General features: G+C 51.9%; 2 protein-coding genes across 4 annotated transcripts in view; one reads left to right on the top strand and one right to left on the bottom strand.

Moving 5' to 3' along the window:
- Positions 1–23,157, bottom strand: part of Tg (thyroglobulin) — a 219,550-nt gene that overhangs the window by 44,096 nt on the left and 152,297 nt on the right. The gene's annotated exons all lie outside the window — the stretch shown is intronic.
- Positions 3,073–23,157, top strand: part of Sla (Src like adaptor) — a 33,456-nt gene continuing 13,371 nt past the window's right edge. The window contains exons 1-2 of one of the 3 annotated variants that reach the window (XM_046449070.2): positions 3,073–3,314; positions 15,039–15,136. In XM_046449070.2, the coding sequence (XP_046305026.1) occupies positions 15,076–15,136 (61 nt within the window). In that variant the 5' untranslated portion in view covers positions 3,073–3,314; positions 15,039–15,075. Of the gene's footprint in view, positions 3,315–12,046; positions 12,163–14,863; positions 15,137–23,157 lie in introns of those variants that run through there. The other 2 variants (XM_058580874.1, XM_046449069.2) reach the window with 2 other exon arrangements.

Below are 23,157 nucleotides of genomic sequence, written 5' to 3' on the forward strand. Positions count from 1 at the left end.
ACACCTGTCACCTGTCACGTAACCCCACATCACCTTAGGAGCACTGGAACTCCCGGATCCCGAGACCCGAGCTGGAGAATGAGCTTCAGCTCTCTGCTGGGATCAGCAGGCCTTCCAGCTGCAGCTGGGACACCACAACTGGCTCCTCACAGCTTGTGTAAGGGGACTGCCTACTCAGGGGACCATCCACCTTAACACTCACCCTCAGACTTAATCAAGTGATCCTCAGCCTGCACATGGCTGGCATCTTGGTAATCTCCCAGTGGCCATCCGTCTGGGCCCAAAGAGCTAATTAAATTGCACAGCTCTGGAAATCACATGCTCCCTACACAGATGGTCCTGGGTGTCTTCACGAGCCCTGAAGCACGACCTCCCCATGGCTTGTCCGTCACCTGGCTGGGGCAGCGAAGCCTCTTCTGACCCAGACTTTTGCTTCAGGTCCCGGGAATGACATCACCCTCCGAGTTTCTGTCCGGGCTTCTTGTGTTGACGGGTACGTTGAGGACCTTGAATGATGACCTTCCTGCTGGCATGGAATCCAACCTGGTCCCGCCAGGCCTCAGTGCTAGGGGCTCCCGGACTTGCTGTGGTTCCTCTCCTGGCCCCCTCCCCACCAAGGTCCTCCTTCTTTAACCCCCTGGAGCTGTGATATCTGCTCCGGTCTCCTCCCTGAGTGTCAGTTCCTCCAGGGCAGGGAGGCGGGGCCCCTTCATGCTATCTCTGTGGCTTTCTCCCAGACTGTCCTGTCAGAAAGGCCATCGCTGTTTGCCAGATTCAGTAATTCAACAATATGCAGACCTGTGCTGGGTCTGGCTAACAGGGAAGAAAGGGTTTGGCTTGAGTTCCCTGAGCTCAGACACAGCCTGGCCATATACAGTCCCCAGCATGTGGCCGGTGTTGACAAAGGTTGGTTGAATGACTGAATGTTTGGACCCTGAGACGCATACCTGAATAAGTGGCCACATGCTTGTGCTCAACGGCCCCTTGGTGGGTTAGGAAGGAAAGTCCTGTGTGCTATTAGGGTACTGGGCCAGGTGCCGGGAGCCGTGGGAGAGGCCTACATGACAAACTAACAATGTTGTCGTCTGTGGTGCCTCTGCCCTTCCACAGGCCCTGACCAGCTGTGCCTTAGTGGCTGGTGTCTGGAGTGCTGTCTCATCTATGGGTAGGGCCTGTTGTCACTAGCCTGACTTCCATCAGACTTGGAATGTCCTTGGGGCCCCACCACCAGGGTCCCACAGTCGCATCAGCAGTTCCCGCAGCCTGTACCCTCCTGCTGGCCAGGACTGGGCTGCCTCCTTTTCCTCCTGCAAGTCTCAGCTCATGACACCTGCAGATTCTCATGCCCCAGCCATGGACCCCGCGGCCCTCTGTCCCACCAGCCCACTGCGTTCCCGTTATAGCAGGCTCCAGAGTCCACGGTCGCCCTACTACCCTCCACGGGGTGACTCCAGGGTGGGCAGGCCAAGGAGGACAGGGCTTTGACTGATTTTCTTCCAAGCTAAACCCCAGGGTCTGAGATGGTGCTTTGCTCAGCAAATTTTACTGACTGGAGGACAGAGTGAGGGAACACACTCTATCTTACCCACGTGGACCATGGAAAAGGCTTTTGAAGAGTCCCCACGGCTCAGGCCTTCTGGGTCCAGAGCTCTCCTACTCCCCATGCCATGGGGAGGCTCCACTTCTGCACATTTCTGCCTGCCTTGTCTGCCCCCTCAGTCTTCTGCAATATTTTCTTTGCTCTTCACAGAGCAGGCACTTCCCTGAGCTGTCGGGGGGAGCATGTCTCTGTTACTGGGTGTCTTCTAAATTTAGACACAGCCCCAGTGTTTTTAATTCATTATCTTCACGAACTACAGTCAGCAAGGTTTCTAAATGACTGTCTCAGGGTACGATGTCCTGGCTGGGTGGGGCCATGGGGCACAGCCCTACATCTGTTCTGATCTGGCTGGGACTGACTATGTGACTGTGGGCCAGCTGCTGTGGTGTCCTCCTGTCCAGACACGCTGCAAGGAGCTTGCAGAGGACCAGCTGAGCACGGTGCTCTGGCCTCCCAGCTTACACACCCATCCCAGGACTGGCCTTCCAGAAGCCTCCACCTCTCCCACCAACACAACACACCCCAGTCCCTGTGCCTAGCTTCCCTGCTTGAGCCTCATACATTATGAATAGGGTAATCACACACACACACATCCATTCCCACACGCATAAAATAATAAATAGATATATGTAGACTAAATATGTATTCTGTTTCACACCCATGATGAAGGAGAACAAGGCTACCCATTACCCCTCACCTGATTCATCCGATATCAACACTTGGCCACACTGGCCTGCTTTCTCTCCTCCTTTCTCTTTCTGCATCTTAACATCTTTTGAGTGGACTGTCTGGAAGTTGTGCCTCCACACAAGCACAGCACATTCCCCAGGGGTTGGCATGGCCCCAAGTGACCAAGAGGGCACCTAACTCCCAGGGCCCCTGCCATGGTCCTCTTTCTGGCTTTCCCCCTTGATTCAGGACCCCTCCTGGTGGGGACTTGCTGCCCTCTCTGGCCTCCTATGATCTGGCTCTGGAAGATCTGCTCTTCTTGCTCCCTGCAGCTTCTTCTGGTAGATGCCCAGCAGAGGTGGGGGCAAGTCTTGCCAGGGAGGCTGTGGGCAGCTCAGCCATGTCGAGGGCTGGCTGCCTACTGTTTCAAGTCCCCAGCAATTGACAACTGCTTTTTGGCAGAGCCAGGACAGGAAGCTTGATTCTGGGATCCATTTGACAGTGACATAAGAAAGCTGTAAAAATTGGGAAACTCAAAAAAAAAAAAAAGAAGTGACAGTTAGCTAAGCCACAGCCTCTTTGGGCCCTGAGAGCTCCAGGGATGCACATGAGCAAAATCTCAGCCCATCTGCCTTTTAATTAGAGAGAGAGAGAGGGTGAGAGTGGGGGGCGGGGGAGACCAAGTTTCTGAAAGCCCTGGCCATTTAGAATCAAGCTGCCTATATTCTCAAGTGCTTTGTAAAAAAAAATTAATAATGCCTCTCTCTTCCCCGTCCTTGCAGAGAGAAGTCAGCTCCGGGTGGTTGCTGAAAACAGGAACCTGCCCTTCTGCAAGCCCCGCGCCTTCCTCGTTCTCACAGAGGAAGTGTGTGGCGGTTTAGCAACTGTGGTGCCTCTTGATAGCAAGGGCTTCTCCTCTACCCCTCTGGAGCCCTGGCCGTCTGCTCATTCTGGAGGAGCAGCCACTGATGGAGAGGCGGTGACCCCGTGCCTGGCCGCCCCTCCGCCGCCAACTCCCAGGGGAGACCATGCCCAGCGTTTGAAGGTACCTTGGGGGATGTGGCAAGAACTGGGTGGGGAGAGCCATCAGGGCCCCTCCGATGCACAGCTGGCAGAGGTGGACTTTCTGGAGCTAGAGAAGAGCTGAGGACATGAGGGAAGCATGTTGGAGGAAGCCCAGCACCCAGCACTGAGTTTGACACCGGAGCTGCTCACTGTGCCCTGGGTGCACTGTTCCAGGGGAAGAAGGGCAGGGAAGGGGAGGGTGGGCAGGTCACGTTCCTGCCAGGTGAGACAGTCTCAGAGCCTGGTACACAGCAGGCTTATCAACCACCCCAGGCCTTCATTTTCCCATCTGTGAAAAGGAAATAACTGCACCTAGTTCACAGAGCAATTGGCCGGATTCAATGAACAACATGCACAGTGCCCAGTCAGTTTCAGACACCAACACCGTGGGTGCCTGGAGTCCTGGTGTCCAAGGGCACACGGAGCCTAGCTAAACTGGGGATAGCAGCAGTGCTGGGTGAGGTCTGGCAGCATGGATCTAGTTTGGGAAGGTGCCAAAGATAAGTGACAATAACCTAAGTAGGTGCTAGGTGCGTGGGGGAGGAGGGAGCTAAGGGCAAGGTCTATATAGGAAATCATAAATTCTGAAATCACGCAAGTGCAGACTGGAAAAGACTCGGGAGAAGCAGCGCTTCCTAAGGAGGCTGGCACACTTCATTTTGTTTTACAGGTTTACTTATCAAGAGATTCTAGTCTCAGAGAATGACCTGGGCTCTGGCCTCAGAATGGCCTGACTGGGTCTGTGAGTGGGGTGTGAGCAGGTGGGGACCGTCCTAAGTGACAAGAGGGGCATGGCATGAAAAGTCACGTTCATGCAACTCTCGGGACAATCCTGCAAGCTTGCAATTGTTATTTGCTTTTGACAAATGAAAAAATGAGGCTCAGAGAGGCATTGAGGGGCTGAGGTGGGGAGGGTGGACCTCAGGGAGCACAGGGGAGCTAAGGACAGTGGCATCTGTTTACAGTGATACCCTTCATTTTAGGAGAATTCCATCCCATTTTCTGTGAATTGTCATTCTGCTGTTGACTGTGATATGCTGTGTTTTGGGTCTATTAAACTGTGGTCCTTTTAAAACTGGGTAGGGGGTAAATGGAAGAGCTGGCAAATTCTGTTGCAATTAATAATCTCCAATTAGAAGAACACTATCTAGGAGTGCTTAGTGAGTTCTGGAAAGTAGAGTAATGATAACTCACGAAACAGACTGATAGAAACCCATTAAGACTCCTGCGTCTCAAACAGCTCTAGAATCAGGGCAGCAGGATGGCATTATAGGAAGCCAGTGATATAATCAACTACACCTGAATCAACACTCCAGGTCAACCACCAATGAGCTGTGTGACTCTGGGCAGGTCACTTTGCCTCTCTGAATGTCAGGTTCTTCCTTGTGAAAAGGATAAAACAGCTTCCTCATGTGCAGGAATTGTAGGTGATGCAAAGGGCTAAATAGTAGCTATTAGTATCATTCCTAAATCAAACAGTGAAAGTATGTCTATTCCCTCTGGTATTTCTAGGCAGAAAACTGTTAGCCAGCAATGGTAAATATGGTGGATCAGGTTGCAAAACCAACAAGCCAGGCACTCCTTCTCCATTTTTCTGAATACATATCTCGGCTTGTTCCTCCATCTGACATAAATGTGGGGAGGTTTGCATCGCAGCAAACTGAAACTATTTTCCTAAGATCGAGAAACTTCCTCACTCTGAGCAGCGTGAGCGGGCGCTGTGCTTCTGAGCAGAGCACTTTTCTTACAGACAGAAATTATTCATGCCACTGCGTCTCATCAGCTTCCTGCATTAATAGATGCTGCTCAGTTTTAATTTTTCATTTCACACTCAGCAAGAATTTATTTCCCCCAGCTCCAAGAAAAGCTGGAACTTAAAATTCTCGTTAAGAATTTCCAGCTTGTCAGACCGAATCATTTGAATTTTTAACAACCTGAGGGACATGTTGGTACATTTATGCACGTGCCTGTCCATCCATCCATCCACCGTCCGTCCATTTGTTCCCTCAGTCAACATGCACTGAGGCCACACCATGTGATTTTCCCCTCTCGACACCTCCCCAGGGTTCCTTAGGATTTAAGTACATCTTGTCCAAACCACTTCCTCTCATCTGAGCTCCGCGAAGGGAGGGGCCACAGTTGATTACGTAACTCCAGGTCCAGCCAGATTTTTTTTTTTTTAATCTGGGCAGCCTGGGACCATGGTGGAGGGCTTGGTGTGCCAGGGGAACCAAGAGTGAGCAAAGCCAGGGAGACTTAAAGAGCTTCAGAAGAAAGGGGGACTTGTGCCCTGGCCTGTCTTTAGGGACCCTGCACTGGGCCAGGCCCTTTATATAGAACACCGTTAGTCATTCTGCATAATTAATCGTGCACAGATTATGTGACAGTCTCCTGCAATTCATGTTTTTTATAAATTGAGGAATAGACATGGAACAAGTCTGTAGAAAGTTTCTGGAGGTGAGGTGGTCAATACCTGATGACCACCAGGGTGTACGCCATGAAGGAGACCAAGAGCCAGGGAGAGGGAACGGAGGAGCTGGGGATGTAGGTCGAATGGAATCCTCACGTTAATCCTGGGAAGCGCTGCTCCCCAGATTATGGCTGTGTCGCTGCTCTCCCTCCTCGTGGATGATCAGCTTAAATCCTGCAGCCTCTGAATTGAAATTCCCAGCGCCCTGAGTGTCCTGACCCCCTCTCCACCTGTCGTTCTCTCAATATCCCCAGTGGTCCAGCCACTGACACCTATTATGAACATGACCCTCCAGCACACAAAGCAGTGGCACTGTCACCTTGTCACAGGAAAGGAGAGCTGTAGCTCCATTCGAGCCCCCACATCTCCCTGTGCTGAAGGGCGTGGACCCGAGAGCCGCTCTGGAGCCACACCGCTTGGATTCAGGGCTTGCCTGTGCCGCCTACCAGCTGGCTGGCTGGCCAGGCCAACTGTGCAGGTGCTCTGGCCTTGACTTCCCAGGTTTGCAAAGCCCTAAGCTCGAGGATGCTGCCACACAGAGGGCGCGGCCCGGGGTGAGCGCTCGTGAGCCCCGGGGGGCGAGGACCTTGGCACACATCACACACGGGCCTCTTTTCCTCCTGCTGAGCTCAGGGGAGCTGGCAGGGGCTGGGATGATGCAGGAGGGCTCCACCAGGTCCCCCGTCTTTACAGAGAGGCAAGTGGTCACCCACATGAGGAAAGGAGCATGCCCACCATCTTGGGGAAATTAGTGAGCCCACCATGGGTTCTAAAGATGTAATGGTGGAGAGTAGAATATGGGGGAAATTGGACTGGAGCCCCCCATTCAGAGGGTTTCATGACACCAGGCTGACAGCTCAGGGCCTGGGCAGAAGGGCAGAGCTGGCAGCTGGGTCCTCTGTGGCAAATGCCAGGTGAGAAGTGACTTCCAACAGTCAGAAGGAAGGGCTGCATGCACAGGGCAGGGGATGGTGCGTCCCATCTCTGCACCTTCTCCTGCGGCCTCACAAGCAACCCCGGTTCTGAAAGTATCTGCTCCTTAATGCAAAATGCCATTATTCTGGTATAAACACAACCAAAGGAATTAGGGCTGGGATCTGAGATCCAAGATTTCAAAGCTGACCCCAACCTTGAAGCAGCTGTGTGATCCTAAGCAAGTAACTTAGCCTCTCTGAGACTTCCCTCATCTATAAAATGGGTGGGCTCTTTGGGGCATCCGAAATACTTAAAACATTCATTAAGTATCTAATTTAGGTCTTCCACATAGTGGAAGCTGGGCTTGACAGCTTGCAATTGATAGCAATCTCTTCTTTTTAAAAAACAAATGGAGATGTCTACAGGCAGCCATTGCACATATGAATAACTGTCCAGAGAAAGAATCAGTGAAGCAGGTGTCCACTCCAGTGTGCCTGGAGCCGAGACCCACCCGGAACATCTCTTCTTAACTACACACAGAAAGGTGGCGGCACAGGCTGGGAGTGAGGCTCGGTGGGAGGTTCCCACCCCAGACTGGCAACAGCAGATCAGTGGCACCTGGCACTGACCGCCCACAGGCTTCAGCTCACCACTGGGCCACTGTCCTGGGCACACCGCTTCAGCTTTTATCTGTTCTTTCTATTTTCTTCTGAACTCCTCGGAATGACCAGCTCAAGGGAGCAGAAGAATCAGTGGCTGTCTTTTTGGCGCCTAGGGTCCAGCAGGGGAGGCGGGTGACCGCAACATCCAACAGCGCATTGCAATCCTCCCCAGGGAGGCAGGGAGGGGGACCCAAAAAACAAACAGCCCAGGTTCTCCCTCGCAGCCCACAGGGAACGTCTGAGGATCTCTTTAGAGTGAGGACACCCCACCATCTGCCTCATGACCAGGACGCAGGGCATGGGCACCCTGGCAGGTGATTCCCACAACGGGCAGACTCAAAGCAGGGCTTGCCGTCCGCACATGGGATTCCCAGTGCCCCTGACAAGTGCGTGAATGAAAAGCAAAACCAGCTCTTGCTGGGAAACGTGACGTAATAAAGAAATTGTGCCTTGCCAATCCCTGGGCCTAGATTTCTGGAGGCCTCTAGCATCCCACAGAGGTGCCCTTTGCCTCTTCCTGCTCTGATGAACACTTCCTCCCCAGGACCCACATATCCTCTTGCGCAGCCAGTACTTTCCCATGCTGCTCAAAAGCTAGCGTCAGGGTAATCGCGCTTGTAGCTGTTTGCTCATTGCTGACCCTTTGATGTCACCAGGTCACAGCTTACTTTGGTATCCAGGACCTGGCCTGGGACCAGACCCCATCCACATCCTGGGGGTTGCCAGAGAACTTGTCCTGAGCCCAGCAGAGCCAGACTGGGTGGTGCCTGTCCCTAGTCACAGAGGATGGGGCCTCAGGAAAGTGGGAGGGATTTTCTGTGGACTATTGACGCCATGTTGGGGACAGCCCCTGACGTCCACCCTGCGCACCACACACGGCCCATTCTGCTGCAGCACATCTGGGTCCTGGAGGCCCTGCGTCCCCAGAGTGTACAGCTGCAGAGACACTAGTGTATGCTCGGCCTCCAATTCACTGATCTTCCTGGTGAAAAGCCGGCAAGGCAGATGGGGAAGCATCTGTGGAGGAAAGCTTGGTGACTGGATAGACTGTGGAGCTGAATTGGCCTCAGTTTTGTGTGGCCCCCAATCAGGCTGATTTCCATATCTTGAAGCAGTCATGAAACCGGTTGCAACCTTGTGTGGCCTTGAGGCAAAGCTCGTCTCCCTGACAGACTGTCTATCCTGAAGCCCCTCTGCGCCCCTCCCGGACACAGGCCCATGGACCCCGGGCAGGCCGAGCGCTCAGCCTCTCATTGCCGACAAACTACTGTGTGACTTTGGGACCTGCTTGCCCTCTCCAGCCTTTTCTATTAGAAAACTCTAATAGGAATGTTAGAAATACTATCTAATTAGAAATAGGTATCTAATAGAAAACTCAAGAGTTGAGTTGCTACCTCTCAGCGCTCCATTCTCCCCTGGGGTTGAGGTGTCCCGTGTGGTGGGGGCGAGACGGAGTTCCCAGCGCCCACCAAGTACCTGATTTACCTATTTTCTGTATTAAGCTTCTGAGGAAACTCTTTAACACACAGTTTGAACCAACAAGTTTGAGATGTCCTGGAGGATCCGTCCCCAGCTGTCTCCCTAGTGGCCCTCTTGTGCCTCTTCTCTAGAGGTGGGCGCGAAGAGAAGGCTGGAGGTGTGTGCGCCTCGCCGAGCTGGCCGCCTGCTCCTGGCAGGTCTTGCCCTTGCCCAGAGTCCTGGAGCCGTGGCTGTCCCTCAGCGCTCCCTTGCCGAGCTGGGAGAGCCAGGTGGGTGCAGGGGCAAGGTAGGCAGGACAGGCCCGGGCTGCACCTGCCCTAGGAGGCCAGTGGGGAGCAATGTGGGTCACGGGGCGGGCAGCCCTGGCAGCCCCCAGCCTGGGGCTCAGGGAGATGCACCTGCTGAGTTGAGGTCAGGATGTGGTGGGGTGCCCCCGGAAATCCTGCGAGACCTTAGCTGGGAGAGCAACCGATGCCAAACACCTTTGCCAGCTCTTATTTTCTCTGAAGCAAAGTGTCAGACTCCAGACCCAGCTGAGCCAATCCTGAGCCGACTGAGGAGTCACAGGTATCAGTCAGGATCTCCTGTCGTACTGCAGGGACTGGCTCCAGCTGGAACTGAAAGTGGGCAGGCCACCTTGTCCCCACAGGGACCTGCATTTGTGAATTTTTAGCTACCATTTATCAGACACCTCAGCTTTAGGTGTGATTTATAATTAAACAATACTGAAGGGCACATACTTGTATTCCAAATTGATGAATTTGAAAGTCAAGGCTCAGAGAAGAAAAAGAACTTGCCGGGGGACACACAGCCAGGAGATAGGGAGCTGGCATCTGAGCCAGGCTGCCTGCTTTGAAGACCCTGAAATCAGGTTCTGAACTTTTTAACATACATGCAATCTATGCACATGAAGAAAATTTGAATATTCTAGAATTGTTTGAAGGAAAAATTGATAAATAAGATCATTCCCCACCCAAGGATGCTCTTGGAAACACTTTGGGAAATTTCATTAACTATTTTCTATATAAGGTATTTACATTTGCAGATTAAATTTTCACAAAATCATTTTGGGGATGGTGGCACACACTGGTAATCTTAGCAACTTGAGCAGCTGATGCAGGAGAATTGCAAGTTGAAGGCCATATTGGCAACTTAGTAAGACCATGCCTCAAAAGAAGAAAAATCTTTCTTCATGAAATTGGGACCCTTTAAGCACAGCTAGTTTCTCTTTCTTGGTTGTGTCCTATGGCATTAATGGTTCTTTAAAATACTGTCATGAAAAGCTGGACAACCTCCTGGGGGACCTATTCCTGCCTGCTGACTGCAGCAGGCCTCACAATCTCGCTCCTGTCCTTTCTACTCCCCCCAATAGGATCCCCAGACTTTGACTGCCAATCAGTGCCACATGACTTCCAAGAGATCCCTGGGGCTTCCATGTCCCTCATATGAAAGATTCTCTGCAAAAGTTTATGGTTCTCAAAGTTTGCTTTTGACTTTGAAAATATAATTTTTCTATTGCCTTCTTAGGCCACCCAGAAGGGCAGGAAGGCTGGGCAGCACTTCCTGGTGGTTCCAGGCCCAGGGTGTTAAGCCAGGCCAATCTGCTTTGAACCCCAGCGTCATCTCTTACTAGCTGTATGACCCTGGATGATCCAGCTGGTCTAGCTCAGGTATCAGGTGGGTGGTGTGGGCAGTTGGGGTGTGGCGGCTACACTGTGCTGGGCCTCCTGCCTGGCGGAGGGCAAGAGCTGACCAATCAGATGACACTCTGGGTGTCACTGCTGCTGTTATTGGGAACATGTGCCGCGCATTTGAGGTTCCTCCACCCCTGGCCCTGTGCTCCCATGCTCTAGAAGGAGGTCATAGGAATGGGCCTGCAGCTGTCTCTTGGGGGAGGAAGTTTACAAGGAAGAAGGGAAGGCTGGCCTGGAAGGCTCCCACATGGACTCCAGGAGTCACAGAGGCTTTGGATCCCAGGGGACAGGACAGGAGCCCTGCCTTCGGCTGGCTGGAGTCCTCAGTCCTCCCTGTTACCATGATGGGAAGGGGCCCAGGACACCTTCCTTTCTAACTGCCAAGTCCAGGTCGTAGAAGCACAGGTGGGCAAGGTTTACCAATCTGTCCCAGGATGCTGCTCAGGAAAGAGGACTTTGAGGGGCTGGGTCCTGTATTTACAAGATAACACAGAGCATGCAGCAAAAGAATCCCTGGGCAAACAGAACCCCTGTGCGGGCAACTACCTCATGCCTACAGCAGCACCCTGCGGGCCCTGGCCTCTTCTCACCTCTGTCTGCTCCAGGGGCAGCCTGCCCCCAGGCTGTCCAGTATCCTCTCAGAGGACGACAGCATCAATGGTCAGGGGCAAAGGGCATGGGGTCTGAAGTCAGGAGATGCAGGGTTTCCATCCCTGGGCCTGTGAGCAGGTGAGCAAAACCCTGACCTCCATACCAAGAGGGTGAAAGAGGAAAGTCCCTGCAGGGAGGCTGGCCAGACCAAACAGAGGAGGTGGGCCTCGCACGCCCTCCCTGCCTTCCCTTGATCCTGCGGAATCTAAAGACGAGGTCTGGATCTGCCCGATGGGACTTTGTAAAAATTATGATGGCTCTTTTCTCCTATTACTAATTTTCAAAACCATGGAGTCTTGATTGCTACAATGAAGTGGAGTTAAAAGGCTCGCTCCCTGGAGATCAGCTTTTCTGCTCATCTCATTTCTCATAAGAGGAAACTGAGGCCCAAGATCACACAGAGAAACAGCCGTGGTCTAAAGATCCGTGTTGACATAAGGCAGGTCCCGGTTAGATCTTTTGCCCTGGAAACCTCAGAGTCACGCCCAGAGGCACAGGCAGGGAGAAGGGAGCCCCGGATGTTCAGAGCCAGTGTTAATTAACTCATTTCTCTTTTGTCCTCTTCTTATTGTTCCTGGAAGCAATTATGTCTCTCACCCTCTCCCACCTCCATCCACTCACAGAACTGTGGCAGGTTAAATCAAATCGTTCGCATTTCATTAGGGAGACTGCAGCTCGCACCCTCGGGGGCATTTTCACTCTTGTCAAATAAAAGTCCTTTTTTTTTTTTGATGAGTTAACTCCTTCTTGGGGCTCCCAGAGGCCAGTGAGCAGCCTCTAAGGGGCTGCTAAGAATCGATGGGCTTTTGGTGGCTCTCACAGCCCTTGTCTCACAGAGAGTGAGCGCCAACCAGCCAGCAAGGCAGAAGAGCTGGGTGCCAGCCTCCAAGGGGAAGCCCTAGAAAAGAAGGACCAGGCTCTGAGGACCTGCTCAGCCTCCTCCTCTCCAGACCCCCGGTATGTGTCTGTTCTGGGATGGAACTCAGTTTCCTCATCTGAAAAATGCAAAGTTCCAATTTCTCTCTTTTTTTTAAATTTCATTTCATGTACTAGACTCCAGGAGCAGCCTCAGAACAGCACACCAGTGCTTGAGAAGTGGGGTGGCCATCGGGAAGGGAGTTTCATGGGGAGCACAGACTTTTCTAGGTTAGTTTTCTGGCACAACTGTGACATAATGGACAGGCAGAGATGGGACGTTATGGCTGCCACCTACTGCTCGGAAATGGCTCAGGGGAGGATGGAGTGGGAGGGAGGCTGGCAGGCTGGTGGAAGGGCCTTCCCACTCGGTGTCTGCAGGGCAGGCATGCTGGGGGCAGGGGCAGACACTGTCATTTAGGTGTTTTGACACCTGACACCAAGCATCAGGCACCAAGAGGAGGAAAGCATTATCCAGTGGGACTGTGCTGTGGTGTGGGGACACCTAGGAGAGCAGGGGTGGGCAGGGCTGTCATGCATGTTGTCTCAGAATTCTCTCTGCATGCTGAGGCTCCCTGACACCCGGAGGCCTCAGCAACACCAGAAGGGGAGGCTGAGGGACAGGGGCAGCTGGTGCATTCCCGGAAGCAGTAGGACTGGGACAGGGCGGCAGCAGCCCCACGGAGCACAGCCTGTGTGTGTCCCACGCAGGCTTCGGCAGGCCCGTGTGGGTCAGCCTGTGCATGGGACATACGTGACCTGCATGGGGCTGGGCTGCACAGTGGAGAAGGCCACTCGTGCACTTCCTCCCTGGAAACGTCCAGGCTGGGGCCTCCTTGGTGGGGAGGGCAGGGTCCTGCCTGTCCCCAGGCACTGGCTCCGATGGCCCTTGGGCGGGGGGCGGGGGGAGCCTGGAAGGGGCTGCGGCACTGTGAGGATGTCTTGTGACACATGTGTCTTCAGGAATGAGGAATGCCTTTGACCAGGCTGGTGCTGGGGACAAGGCAGACATGCCCCTTACTCTGGAGTCAGAGTATTGCTGCTGAAATCTGCACACCCTGGAGGAAGCCCTGCCCCTGGCTGAGGGGAGGGGTGAGCCTGAGGAAGGACAGCCTGGCACCTCCAGTCACCAACACCCACGGGTCCATGGCACGTGGGGTTCACACTTCACCTTAGACCCGAGGCCATTTCGGCCTCACCATATTAGTGCGCCTGAGTTTTTGCCCATCTTATAATGACCTTGGGAATATCAGGATGTGCTGGTGTCTGTTGTTCATGTAAACGTTTAGAACATGCACACTTTTACAAAACACTCGTTGGTTTACTTTCTTTGTGAATCTACCAAGAATTCCACTCTCACCACTGACCCTCCCAAATTAGGAAGCAATGCAGACCCTCCCAACCTCATCTCAAAGCCCGGGGCCTGAGAATCTACACAGATGGCTCCACTTTATCACAGCTGGATGTGGTGATTTTGCAGCTTAACAGTGGTGAAAAGCCACACATTCAGGGGAAACTGGGCTTTGAATTTTGAATTTCTGCTTTTTCCCAGGCTAGTAATATTTGGTGTGACCTGTCTCTAGCCTCAGCTCCCCTCCAATCACAAAGGGAAACAACCCAGACCCTACAGTGGGGCAGGTCCAGCTATGATATCCTGTGGGTCATATGTTCAGTGCATTTGGACTTGGAGTGTATTGAGCATATGATGGGTGAGGAGAGGGCCCACGGTCAGTAGAGGAACAACTGTACACATCGGATCTTGGACAGGACATGAGGCTGGGTGGGAGGGGCCTGGATGGCCTTTGGACCCTTGAATTCCCGGAGCTTTGCGAGGAGCAATAGTGTCTGTTGGCCTGGACACTGGCTGGGGACCCTGCCCCATCTCTTTTTCCACATGAGGCAGGAATGGCTGTACCTATGGATGCGGCCTTTTTTTCTAATTCAACATGGATCATTAAAGACAACCAGGAAATGGACAAGAAATGTCAATGACTAGCACGGTTTTCATGCCAGGCCATGTTCTGTGCATGTCACAAGCCTGACCTCAGTTAATTTTGTAATCAAAGCCCAAAGCTATTCTATGATTCTCCAAAACGGGCAGGAAAGGTTAATAACCTACCCAAGGTCTTCCAGCTTGTAAGTGCACCACTAGAATTCCAAGCTGGGTGCGCTGCCGGAGGAGAAGCCACTGTGGAGCAAGCTGGAGATGAAGCATCAGTGGCTCAAACCCTAGGACCCCCTTCACCTGCTGTGTGACATGGGACAAGTCACTTACCCTCTCTAAAACTGTTCCCTTCATTGCAAACTCGGCTTAGGGACGCCAGGACTTTATAGAGATCAAGATTATTGGCAGAACGTTCTTTGGCAGCACATAAAGCAAGAGTGAGATACAGAGTGTGTTAGGAACTTGTCCTTTTGGGTCCTCTGTGAAAGTATATTGGAGAATTCAACAGACAAAAGATGGCAGGGGCAGCAGGGGCCCTCCTCACCCCTTGTGGCTATAAAGTCAGGCAAATCCTAAGTTTTATGTGCCCTGAATTTCTGGGGCGTGGGAGCTGACTCTACGTTTTCCAAGTGTAGGTTCTTTGGGGCCAACTGAAACGCTGTTCAGCTTCTCACAAAAACACTGCCTGTCCCCTTGGCGGGGAGGGTGCAGAGGAATGGAAACTTCTGCCACCAGCAGCATTTGCTATCAACTTCCCTCTCTGTGGTTTTTCTCTGTCATTCCCTTGATAAAAAGAACTTGAGCTGCGCAAATGTAACCAACATTCGCGAATTGCGTCTTCACATAAAAACAGCCGCCTTTCAAAGAGCAGGCTGCGTGAGAAATGGTGCACCATGCAGCCTAAACTGGGTCATTCTCCACGCAGAGGGCTCGGGGCGCAGCTGACTGTCCACGTGTGTCTCTTGTGCTGTAGGCTTCGGGCATCTTCCACCACCCCAGGAGAGAGAGAAATGGGGAACAGCATGAAGTCCAGCCCGGCGCCCCCGGAGAGGCCTCTGCCCAGCACAGATGGTAAGTCCCACTTCTTTGGTGAGATGCTTGACTGTCCTGAGAGAGTCTTGGTCGGCAAGGACTGGGTGACAGAGGAGGCTGGTACTTGTGGAAATGGGGCAATGGTGTCTGGGGTTTGCAACTTATCTCTCTCACTTTGTGGTTCAAATATTTCATAATTAAAAGTTTAAAAGTATTGGGTGCAGGATAAGAGTGCTGTGTTGCTGACATTTTGAGGTGGATCTCTGTGGTCAGTTGGTTCAACCTCTACTTTATAAGTGGGGAAACTGAGGCCCACAAAGGGACTGTGGTTTGTGGCCCCAGCCATTCACAGAGTCGGCGTTCCACCCAGCACCATCTGACTCTGAAAGTCAGCCTCCTGTTGGCCATACCCCAGCCTGATAAAGTGCTGACATCTGCAGAGCTGGCTCTGTGAGGGTTATATCAGTATTATTTTTACTGGGTTGGACACCGACCCTAGGACACCCTCCTGAAATAAAGGAGCCCTGTGCCACTGGCAGGACGGCCGGGCGCCGGCATTCCAGGGGAGACCCACTGCTGCAGGTTAATCAGTGATGGAAAAAATCAGCTTTTTGGATAGATACCAGGTTGGGCCAGACTCCCAGAGCTGCGGAGTGTCCTTTAGCAGCTGTCCAGAGAACAGGAGGGACCCTCTGCAAGCCAAAGGCCAAGGCCCCTGTGTTCTGGGGTCAGCTGTGCTGACCACTTCTAAGACCCTTGCTTTAGTTCTGAGGATTCCTAGTCCTCTCTGAGGGGCTCTCTGTGTGGGTTCCTGAGTCCTCTGGGGGACTGAGAGGGAGACATCAGGAAGGCTAGCCATCTGTCGGTGTCCATAGGGTGGGTCCTGGAGGATCTTGGAACACTTCTGGCTCCCACCTCCATCACAGCCTCTGGGACCTGGTGTCTGTCTCCCAGTGGAGGTGGCCATGCCTGGTTCCTGAACCCACTGTGCCTTGGCACTGAGCAGACTTTAGCGGGCACAGATGGCCCCCTTCTCTGCTGAGCCGACGCTTGACATGACACGGGCTTCTGCCCTCCTCTGGCTACTGCTCATCCTCAGCCCCTGCATCCCCTTAACGAAAAAGTTCTCTCACTTCTGCCAAAATGAAGCCACCCAGATGCCCAATGATGCAACCCGAGGAACCTTAGATGCCTCCAGGGAGAGGAAACCCTGCCTCCCACGCCCTTTCAAGTCGGTGACTCTCCCACTAGCTCTTTGTCTTCTAGCCCTGTCCCCCTCTCCAAGCCAAAAGGGAAAGACTGAATGTTCCCAGGACCAAAGAGATGGTACCATGTGATGAAAGGCAGCAGGGTGTATATTTTGGGGGGCCGTTGAGGAGAAAGTTGTTTACCCCTACCCAGAGTTTGGGGCAGGGGACACAGCCACCACGCCTTCCGGGACTGGCACAGATCTCCTCCTCGTCTTAACCTCTGCTAAAAACTGTGCGCAATGCCTGGGGCCCAGCAGGCTCAGGGCCACCTGCCCCAATACACCAGGTTGTCACCCAGCAGTCAGGCCAAGGGGCGGCATGCTTGAGCAAACCCCACAAAAACACCAGCCTCCTGGACATGCTCATTTGCCTTCACTTTTAAAATGCAAATTATTGTGAAATTAGCTTTTCTTTTTCCACTGTGTGGGTGGGAGGTCACCTCTGCAAGGGGGAAGAGGAGTCTCCCGCCCCCCATACCCTTGATTGAGAGAATTCCCCAGGTCATGCCCAGGTTGAGATCCATGAGACCACATCAAGGACTGGTGGGTGTTCACCCTCACCCCGAAAAGTTTCCCTTATAGCGACCCGAACGTCAGTCCCTCCCTTCTCTCAGCCTACTGGGGCGTGGGGGCAAGGTCTGGTGGCTGGGGCCGCATTCACTAGCTCTGCTGTGTGAAGCCAAGGCCCAGGTTTTTATGGAGGGCTCCCACGGGTGCAGTCAGTCTCACGCTCCCTGAAGGCGGCACCCTCCTTGCTGACTGCTTTGGGCCAGCATGTGATTGCAGTGTCCTCTGACAGGAGCTCTGTGCAGAAGTAAAGTACCACAGTTGCTGCCAGGCCCAGGGACTTCAGGGCCAAGCTGTGGACTGAAACATGTTTCCTGAGTTTGGGGGAGATCATTCTTCCCCCCAGCAAGACCGCAAATGCCTTAGAATAAGGGTTTCACCATCTGTTTTCCACTAAGCTAAGCTTTCCGGAACATTCCTTATTAGTCTAGTCCCAGGGACTGATGTCACAAAACACACAGAGGCAGCACGACCTGATAGAAAATGGCAGGTTTCAGGGGCAAAGGCCACATGCAGCCTCTGGTAATGTCCCCTGGAAGCTGTGTGATCTTCGGGAAGTCACTCAGCCACCCCCAGGGACTCAGCTGTGAAATGGAAGCTGCAACCTTCCCTCCCTCACCACAGTCTCAGAGCACAAAGAGCGCCATGTCAGATGAGGGATGAAGACTACTGAAAGCACACTTGGGATCCTCTGGCTGCACCAGGTTGTGTCCAAACAGCCAACCCTGAAGTGTTACAGCCGTAGAACTAGTGCCTCCAGAGCTTGTTTCCAAATCATCCTGCAAAGTGAACCATCCCTGGGACTCTGCACAGCTCAGACACTGACGCACAGAATTGAATGCAACCCAGGAAACTCCCAGGTTTGCAGGAACAGCAAGTTTCCATCTCATAGTGACAGTTCCGTCACTCGGTACAACCAGTTCTGTTCTTTGTCTCTTCCCTGCTTATCACCCTGTCTGCAACCACATTTTACGCAGAGGTGGCCAGGTGACCCAATGCTATGCCAGGGTGGAACCCATATACCAGGTGGTGCATTTACGTGGCTGCCTGGATAAAAGGTGTGGGGTGGGCGGGGGAGGGAGGAGAGAGAAACCTCAAGACCCAGCCTGGCACTTCTCAGTGGGGCCCTCAGACTACCTGCATTAGGAACTCCTGGGAAGAAGTTATGGGCAGATCCTGGCTCCACCCCAGACCTACTTATCAGACTCATGGTGATAGGCAGTAGCCGTGAGCTGAATTATTTCTGGTTCCCTGGCAAATCTCAGGACCCCTAAAACTGGTGGACCTCAGAGCAGCTTTTAGTCCTGCCTCCACCATCACACAGCAAGAGGTGAGGAGTGAGCTTCTCATCACAGTGACTCTAGGTCCTCACTATAAAACAGGAATCGTCACAGAATGGCACGTGCTTGCCCTATGCCACACACAGGCCTAAGCTCTCTGTGCACGTGAACTACACATTACATACACAGTTACATACTACAGCGGAATGTGAATTTACATATGGGAACTCTAAGTTCTCATAATAGCCCCACTGCAACATCAAGAGCATCCTCTCCAACTTGCAGTTGAAGAAACTGAGGCACAAGAAGGTTAAGTGACTCACCTGAGTCACTCCAGTTCAGAAAGGGAGGCAGAATTGCAAAGCAGGGACCCTGAATCCAGCGCTTCTCTTTACCACCACATCACATTCTGGGGGGACCAGCTTTAAGGAGGCCTGTGAGCTGAGAGAGGCTGGGCAATCTAGAGCTGGGGGAATATGCCTGGTCACCAGATTTAATAACAGAGACCCTCACATGCCTTTTTGAGGGATCCTGTGGATGAGGCACCTGCATCAGATCTCAAAGTAGATTTCGCTTTCCTATTTGGATCTCATGCACCTGCTGGACCATGACATAGTTTAGGTAAAATGTGATCATTCAAATTTTATATCACTATACATTTAGTGAATATCATAAAAACATAGCTAACTCATCAAATCCATGATTCCACATTGCTTAGAACAGGACTACCGTTGTTTTAAGTGAATTAATATTAAGAAAAATGTCATTAGGTCCCTAGTAGTAGAAGTGGCACTTGACCATGACAAAGGAAAGCCCAGTGGCCAGAGCACAGCCCTGGTGCTCCACCATGAGCTGACCTGAGTTTGACACTTGGCACAACTACAAGTCCAGTGTTCTTGGGCCAGTCTCTGGACCACTCCACCTGTCTTTCCTGACATCCGCCATGAGACAGCTACAGTCTGTCAGCACCACAGGGCCGGGGAGGACTGGATGGGAAACACATCACAGCACCAGCCCAGTGTGGCTCGCTCCAGAATTGTACCACCTGGTCCCGCTGCTGGGCCCCGGGATGGAAATGAGAAAGAGCAAGGAGGGCTGAAAGCCACTGACACGTGGGGAGCTCTGAGTTCTCACAAGGAACACATTCTGGGGCCTTGGATCCCAAAGACAATTCCATCCTTATGTTCTGGCCAGCTCCCTCTGAGTCCTAAGAGAATGGGAACTGACCCCTGGTGGCTTTTAGTCTGACTGCTTCTACTCTGTCCACTTCCACATGGAGAAACCAAGGTTTGGGTAAAAAGAGAACCCTAGAGGAACTCAGCCTGTAGTTCTTAGTGACCCGCAACCTACAGACCTTCCGCCAGGCTAGGCTCTGCTGAGCGCTATATGATTGGTTCTTGCATGTGTGTGATTTCCTGAAAAAGTTACTGAAAGTCAGACCTGCTGTGATACGGCAGGAGTCCCCGAGTTTGGGCATGACTCAAGGGAGTGTAAAACGAGAAGCTGAAATCACTGGGCCATTCAGCTCCCAGCCTACCAGCGGCTCTTGCAGTTTGTGCCAGCCCCAAGGACTTATTTGGAGTGGCCATCATCCTGATATTTTCAGGAAATTGGAAGACCCTGGATATTAGGTGCCCAGGAGTGCCATGTAGCTTCATGGGGTGACCACGGGCTTGGGAATCCTCTTGCTCTCCCTGGACACTTTACAAGAGCTCTCCCAGCTTTGGATTCTTCCCTTCAAACAAGAACATGTGTTGTGTAGGGCTGGGTGGAGTACTGGAAGGCAGGAATGGAGAGTTTGCCACACAGTTAAAAATGAAAGCTACTAAGAATATTTTCAGCCTTGGAAAGGAAAATGGTCCAGACACTCCAAAGAATAATGCAAAAGAGGCCCTGTCTGTATTTGACTAAGTAATAATTATGGCCAGTAAGTTCTGCCAGGGGGCCCCTTCCTTTTCTGGGCTCATTTCCTATTTTATACTTTTGTACATTCTGTTCAACATCACTCATTCTTGAGCGGAGCTATCAGCAAATATTTGGTATTTTGAATTTCATCTTCTGCACTCACAAATAGAGTTTGTGTTTAGATGATGAGAGGACATAGAGCAGATTCATTGGTACTACTAGATGGTGGCAAAATTTGCAACACTACTGGCTGAAACTGGTCATGGATAGTGGGATGGTAACCCTGCCATGCAGGAAAGGGGCACTGGATGTCACCCACTGGGGCAGGCCCTGCCAGTCACTGTGAAGCACCATGGACATTGACCCCACCACAGGAGACAAATTTTGATATTTCTCATTTTCATACATGAAGAAATCAAGGCCAGATTCATTAAAAATAAATCTGTCCCCAAATCGCAGAGCTATTAAGTGGTAGAGGTGGATTTAAGCCAGGTCTGATTATTTCGAAGCCCATTCTCTTTCCATAAAGCTCTTCTGAAAATTCTCCCTGGATTTCTTTCCTGCTCAGCACACATTTCTACCCTTAATTTGTTTCCTTAAGACTGCGATAATCCCACCCGCTTCTTCCGGCCTCTCTCTGTGTAGCTCATTGATCTAGTCTGGTTTGAATGGGCAGCTGTCCTTAATGCCAAGGGCTCCAGAAGTACTGAATGTGTTTGAACTTGAGCAGCAAAGGGAAATATCTTACCTTGTATTTATTTCACTGTGGGGACCAAAGCTCAGACAAGACTTAGAAGGGACCCTGGCACAAGCACTTGCTCAGAAAGGCCACCATGCCCCCACAGAGGGCACACCAGGCTTCAGTTCTGGCCGATGCCTTTGTCCTGTTTCTCTAATGCTGATGGTAAAGGGGATGTCAATTCCCTTGCAAAGGACCAGGTAGAAGCTATCTAATCTTTAAACAAAAGCCCAAATACAAGGTTGCCTCAGTGATATTTAAACGTTATAGATACAAAAACATCCCTGCTGTGGAAATTCCACAGGAAACCTCTCTTTGCCATTGCAAAACTGAAACTTACTACCCCATGAGCCCCTTTTCCTCCACTGGAACAATTGGTTATACTGGATTTTGCTCTGGTTCTTGTTTCTGTTGGGTCTTGTTTTTAACATCACCAGGGATGGTTGTTTTTATTTCTTGAACCACACATCCAAACCGCAAGCTCCTCGTCCCTCTTGCCGCAGGCTGCATCTCAAGGCTCCATTCTTGTCCCAGATTTCGTGTCCAGGGACTCTCATTTCAATGCTTATTTTTCACAAGGGGCTTTGGGATGGCTGCTCACCCTGCTTCAAGCCACAGTATAGTCCCCTTTCTCCTGGACCAGCTTTAAAATACAGCACAAAGGCCATCCTTGAGGACACAGTGCACAGAGGTTCCTCCACGTCTGCATTCAATACACATGCCTTGAGCAACCTTGAAGGGACAGGCCCATTGCTGGGCTCAGGGCTGCAAGACCCAGAAGACACATGGGCTTTTCCTGGAATGCACTGCCAGGTGGGGAGACAGACATTGCCCTGATAGTCACACAAACATTAAAATGCAACCTGGTATCTTGACTTCAGAGGAGAATGCCAGAGAGTGGGTATAGAACCATGAGAGGCTGAGCCCTCTCTGTGGAGGCTACAAGTGGGCAAGGGAGGATGAGGGGGCACCTGTGTATGCAGGCAGAGGGCACAGCCCACACAGAGGCTCTGAGGCCCAAGGAGCCTGGCGAGCCTGGCACCTAAGCCACAGCAGCTTGGTTAATAAATGGTCCTTTCAGATTCAGTCATCATTAGACCAGGAAGAAGGGTTTCCATCTTGAAGGCATTTCTAACCTGCCATTTTCCAGACTAGGAAACTCAGGGCCCAGACAGAAGGGTGTGTCCACACTCAGTCACTTCACCTCAGTACAGTTGGCCTTAGAGTCCAGGCAGATTTGCCAGAAAGCCAAGCAGATCCAGTGCTGTTGGGCCTTCCCCAGCAGAACCCCCTCCAAGTCCTGTGCCTCATTTTGCATTTGGAGTTTCAAATCTGGAGGACCTCCAAGTCTGCACAAGCTTCATGCCTCACCAAATCCATCCCCACCCCTTATTAGAACTCAGGACTTCTGGCTTCAGACCCAATATAATACTGGGGTGTGTCTGGACAGTACAAGGGAAGGACCCCTTTCTGAATCCAAAGAAGCAACATGTGAGGGAGAATCCCTGGGGCTCAGGCAAGGCTTGATATAAGATGGGCCAGAGGCCTCAACAAGTCACTTCTCTGTGGCCAGACCCTGCTGCTTCCTAGGAGCCCTGACCTTCCTCCAAGGGTCGCAAGAACACCAAAGGTCACGTTTGGTTTCCATCTCTCACACAGGAACTCTTACTTTTACGTAGTTTATTGTCAGTGACTTGCTTTCCTCAAATGAGCAGCACAGTTGAGCGTACTGTTCCACTGTGATGACTTCCTCCTGATTCATTTATCAGTTGATGACCAAACCCTGTACTGGAAGCCCTGTTTACCCTTCTTACTCATCCTTGAGCTCAGCCTCCTTTGACTCAGTCTGTCCATGAGATTTAAGAGTTGGAGGCTATAGGGTACGTGCATTGTAGGAGGTAGGGAGGGGGTGCTCAGCAGGGTGTCTGGATCCTGGAAAGTGGCCTGCATGGGCTACCCAGACTGCACAACTGAGTGCTGGGATTTCTCCAGAAATTCCTGGGGTGAGGGAACAGAAATGGCTCCTCCCATGATTGTGGGTGTGCTTTCTAGACCATGAGCCCCTTTTGAGGACAAGGGTTGCCTTTCTCATAGATGCTTGGCTCATGTACATGCTCACTAAATAGCTACCAAATGAATGAATAAAGTCGTCACCAGATCTGGGAGTTTGGCTGCCAGGTGGAGTGACAGCAGCCACAGCAGTTATGGCTGCTGCTGCTTTGCAAGCCATATCATTTCCCCAAAATGTACCCGTTTCACCCTGCGTATAATGCTTGTGAACTATGGCGAGCCAATAAGTATGCAAAGCAGATACCGCTAG

Source organism: Marmota monax, unplaced genomic scaffold, assembly GCF_021218885.2.
Source record: "Marmota monax isolate L192 unplaced genomic scaffold, Marmota_monax_Labrador192_F-V1.1 WCK01_AAM20220418_F8-fsc00073, whole genome shotgun sequence".
Taxonomy (NCBI): Eukaryota; Metazoa; Chordata; class Mammalia; order Rodentia; family Sciuridae; genus Marmota; species Marmota monax.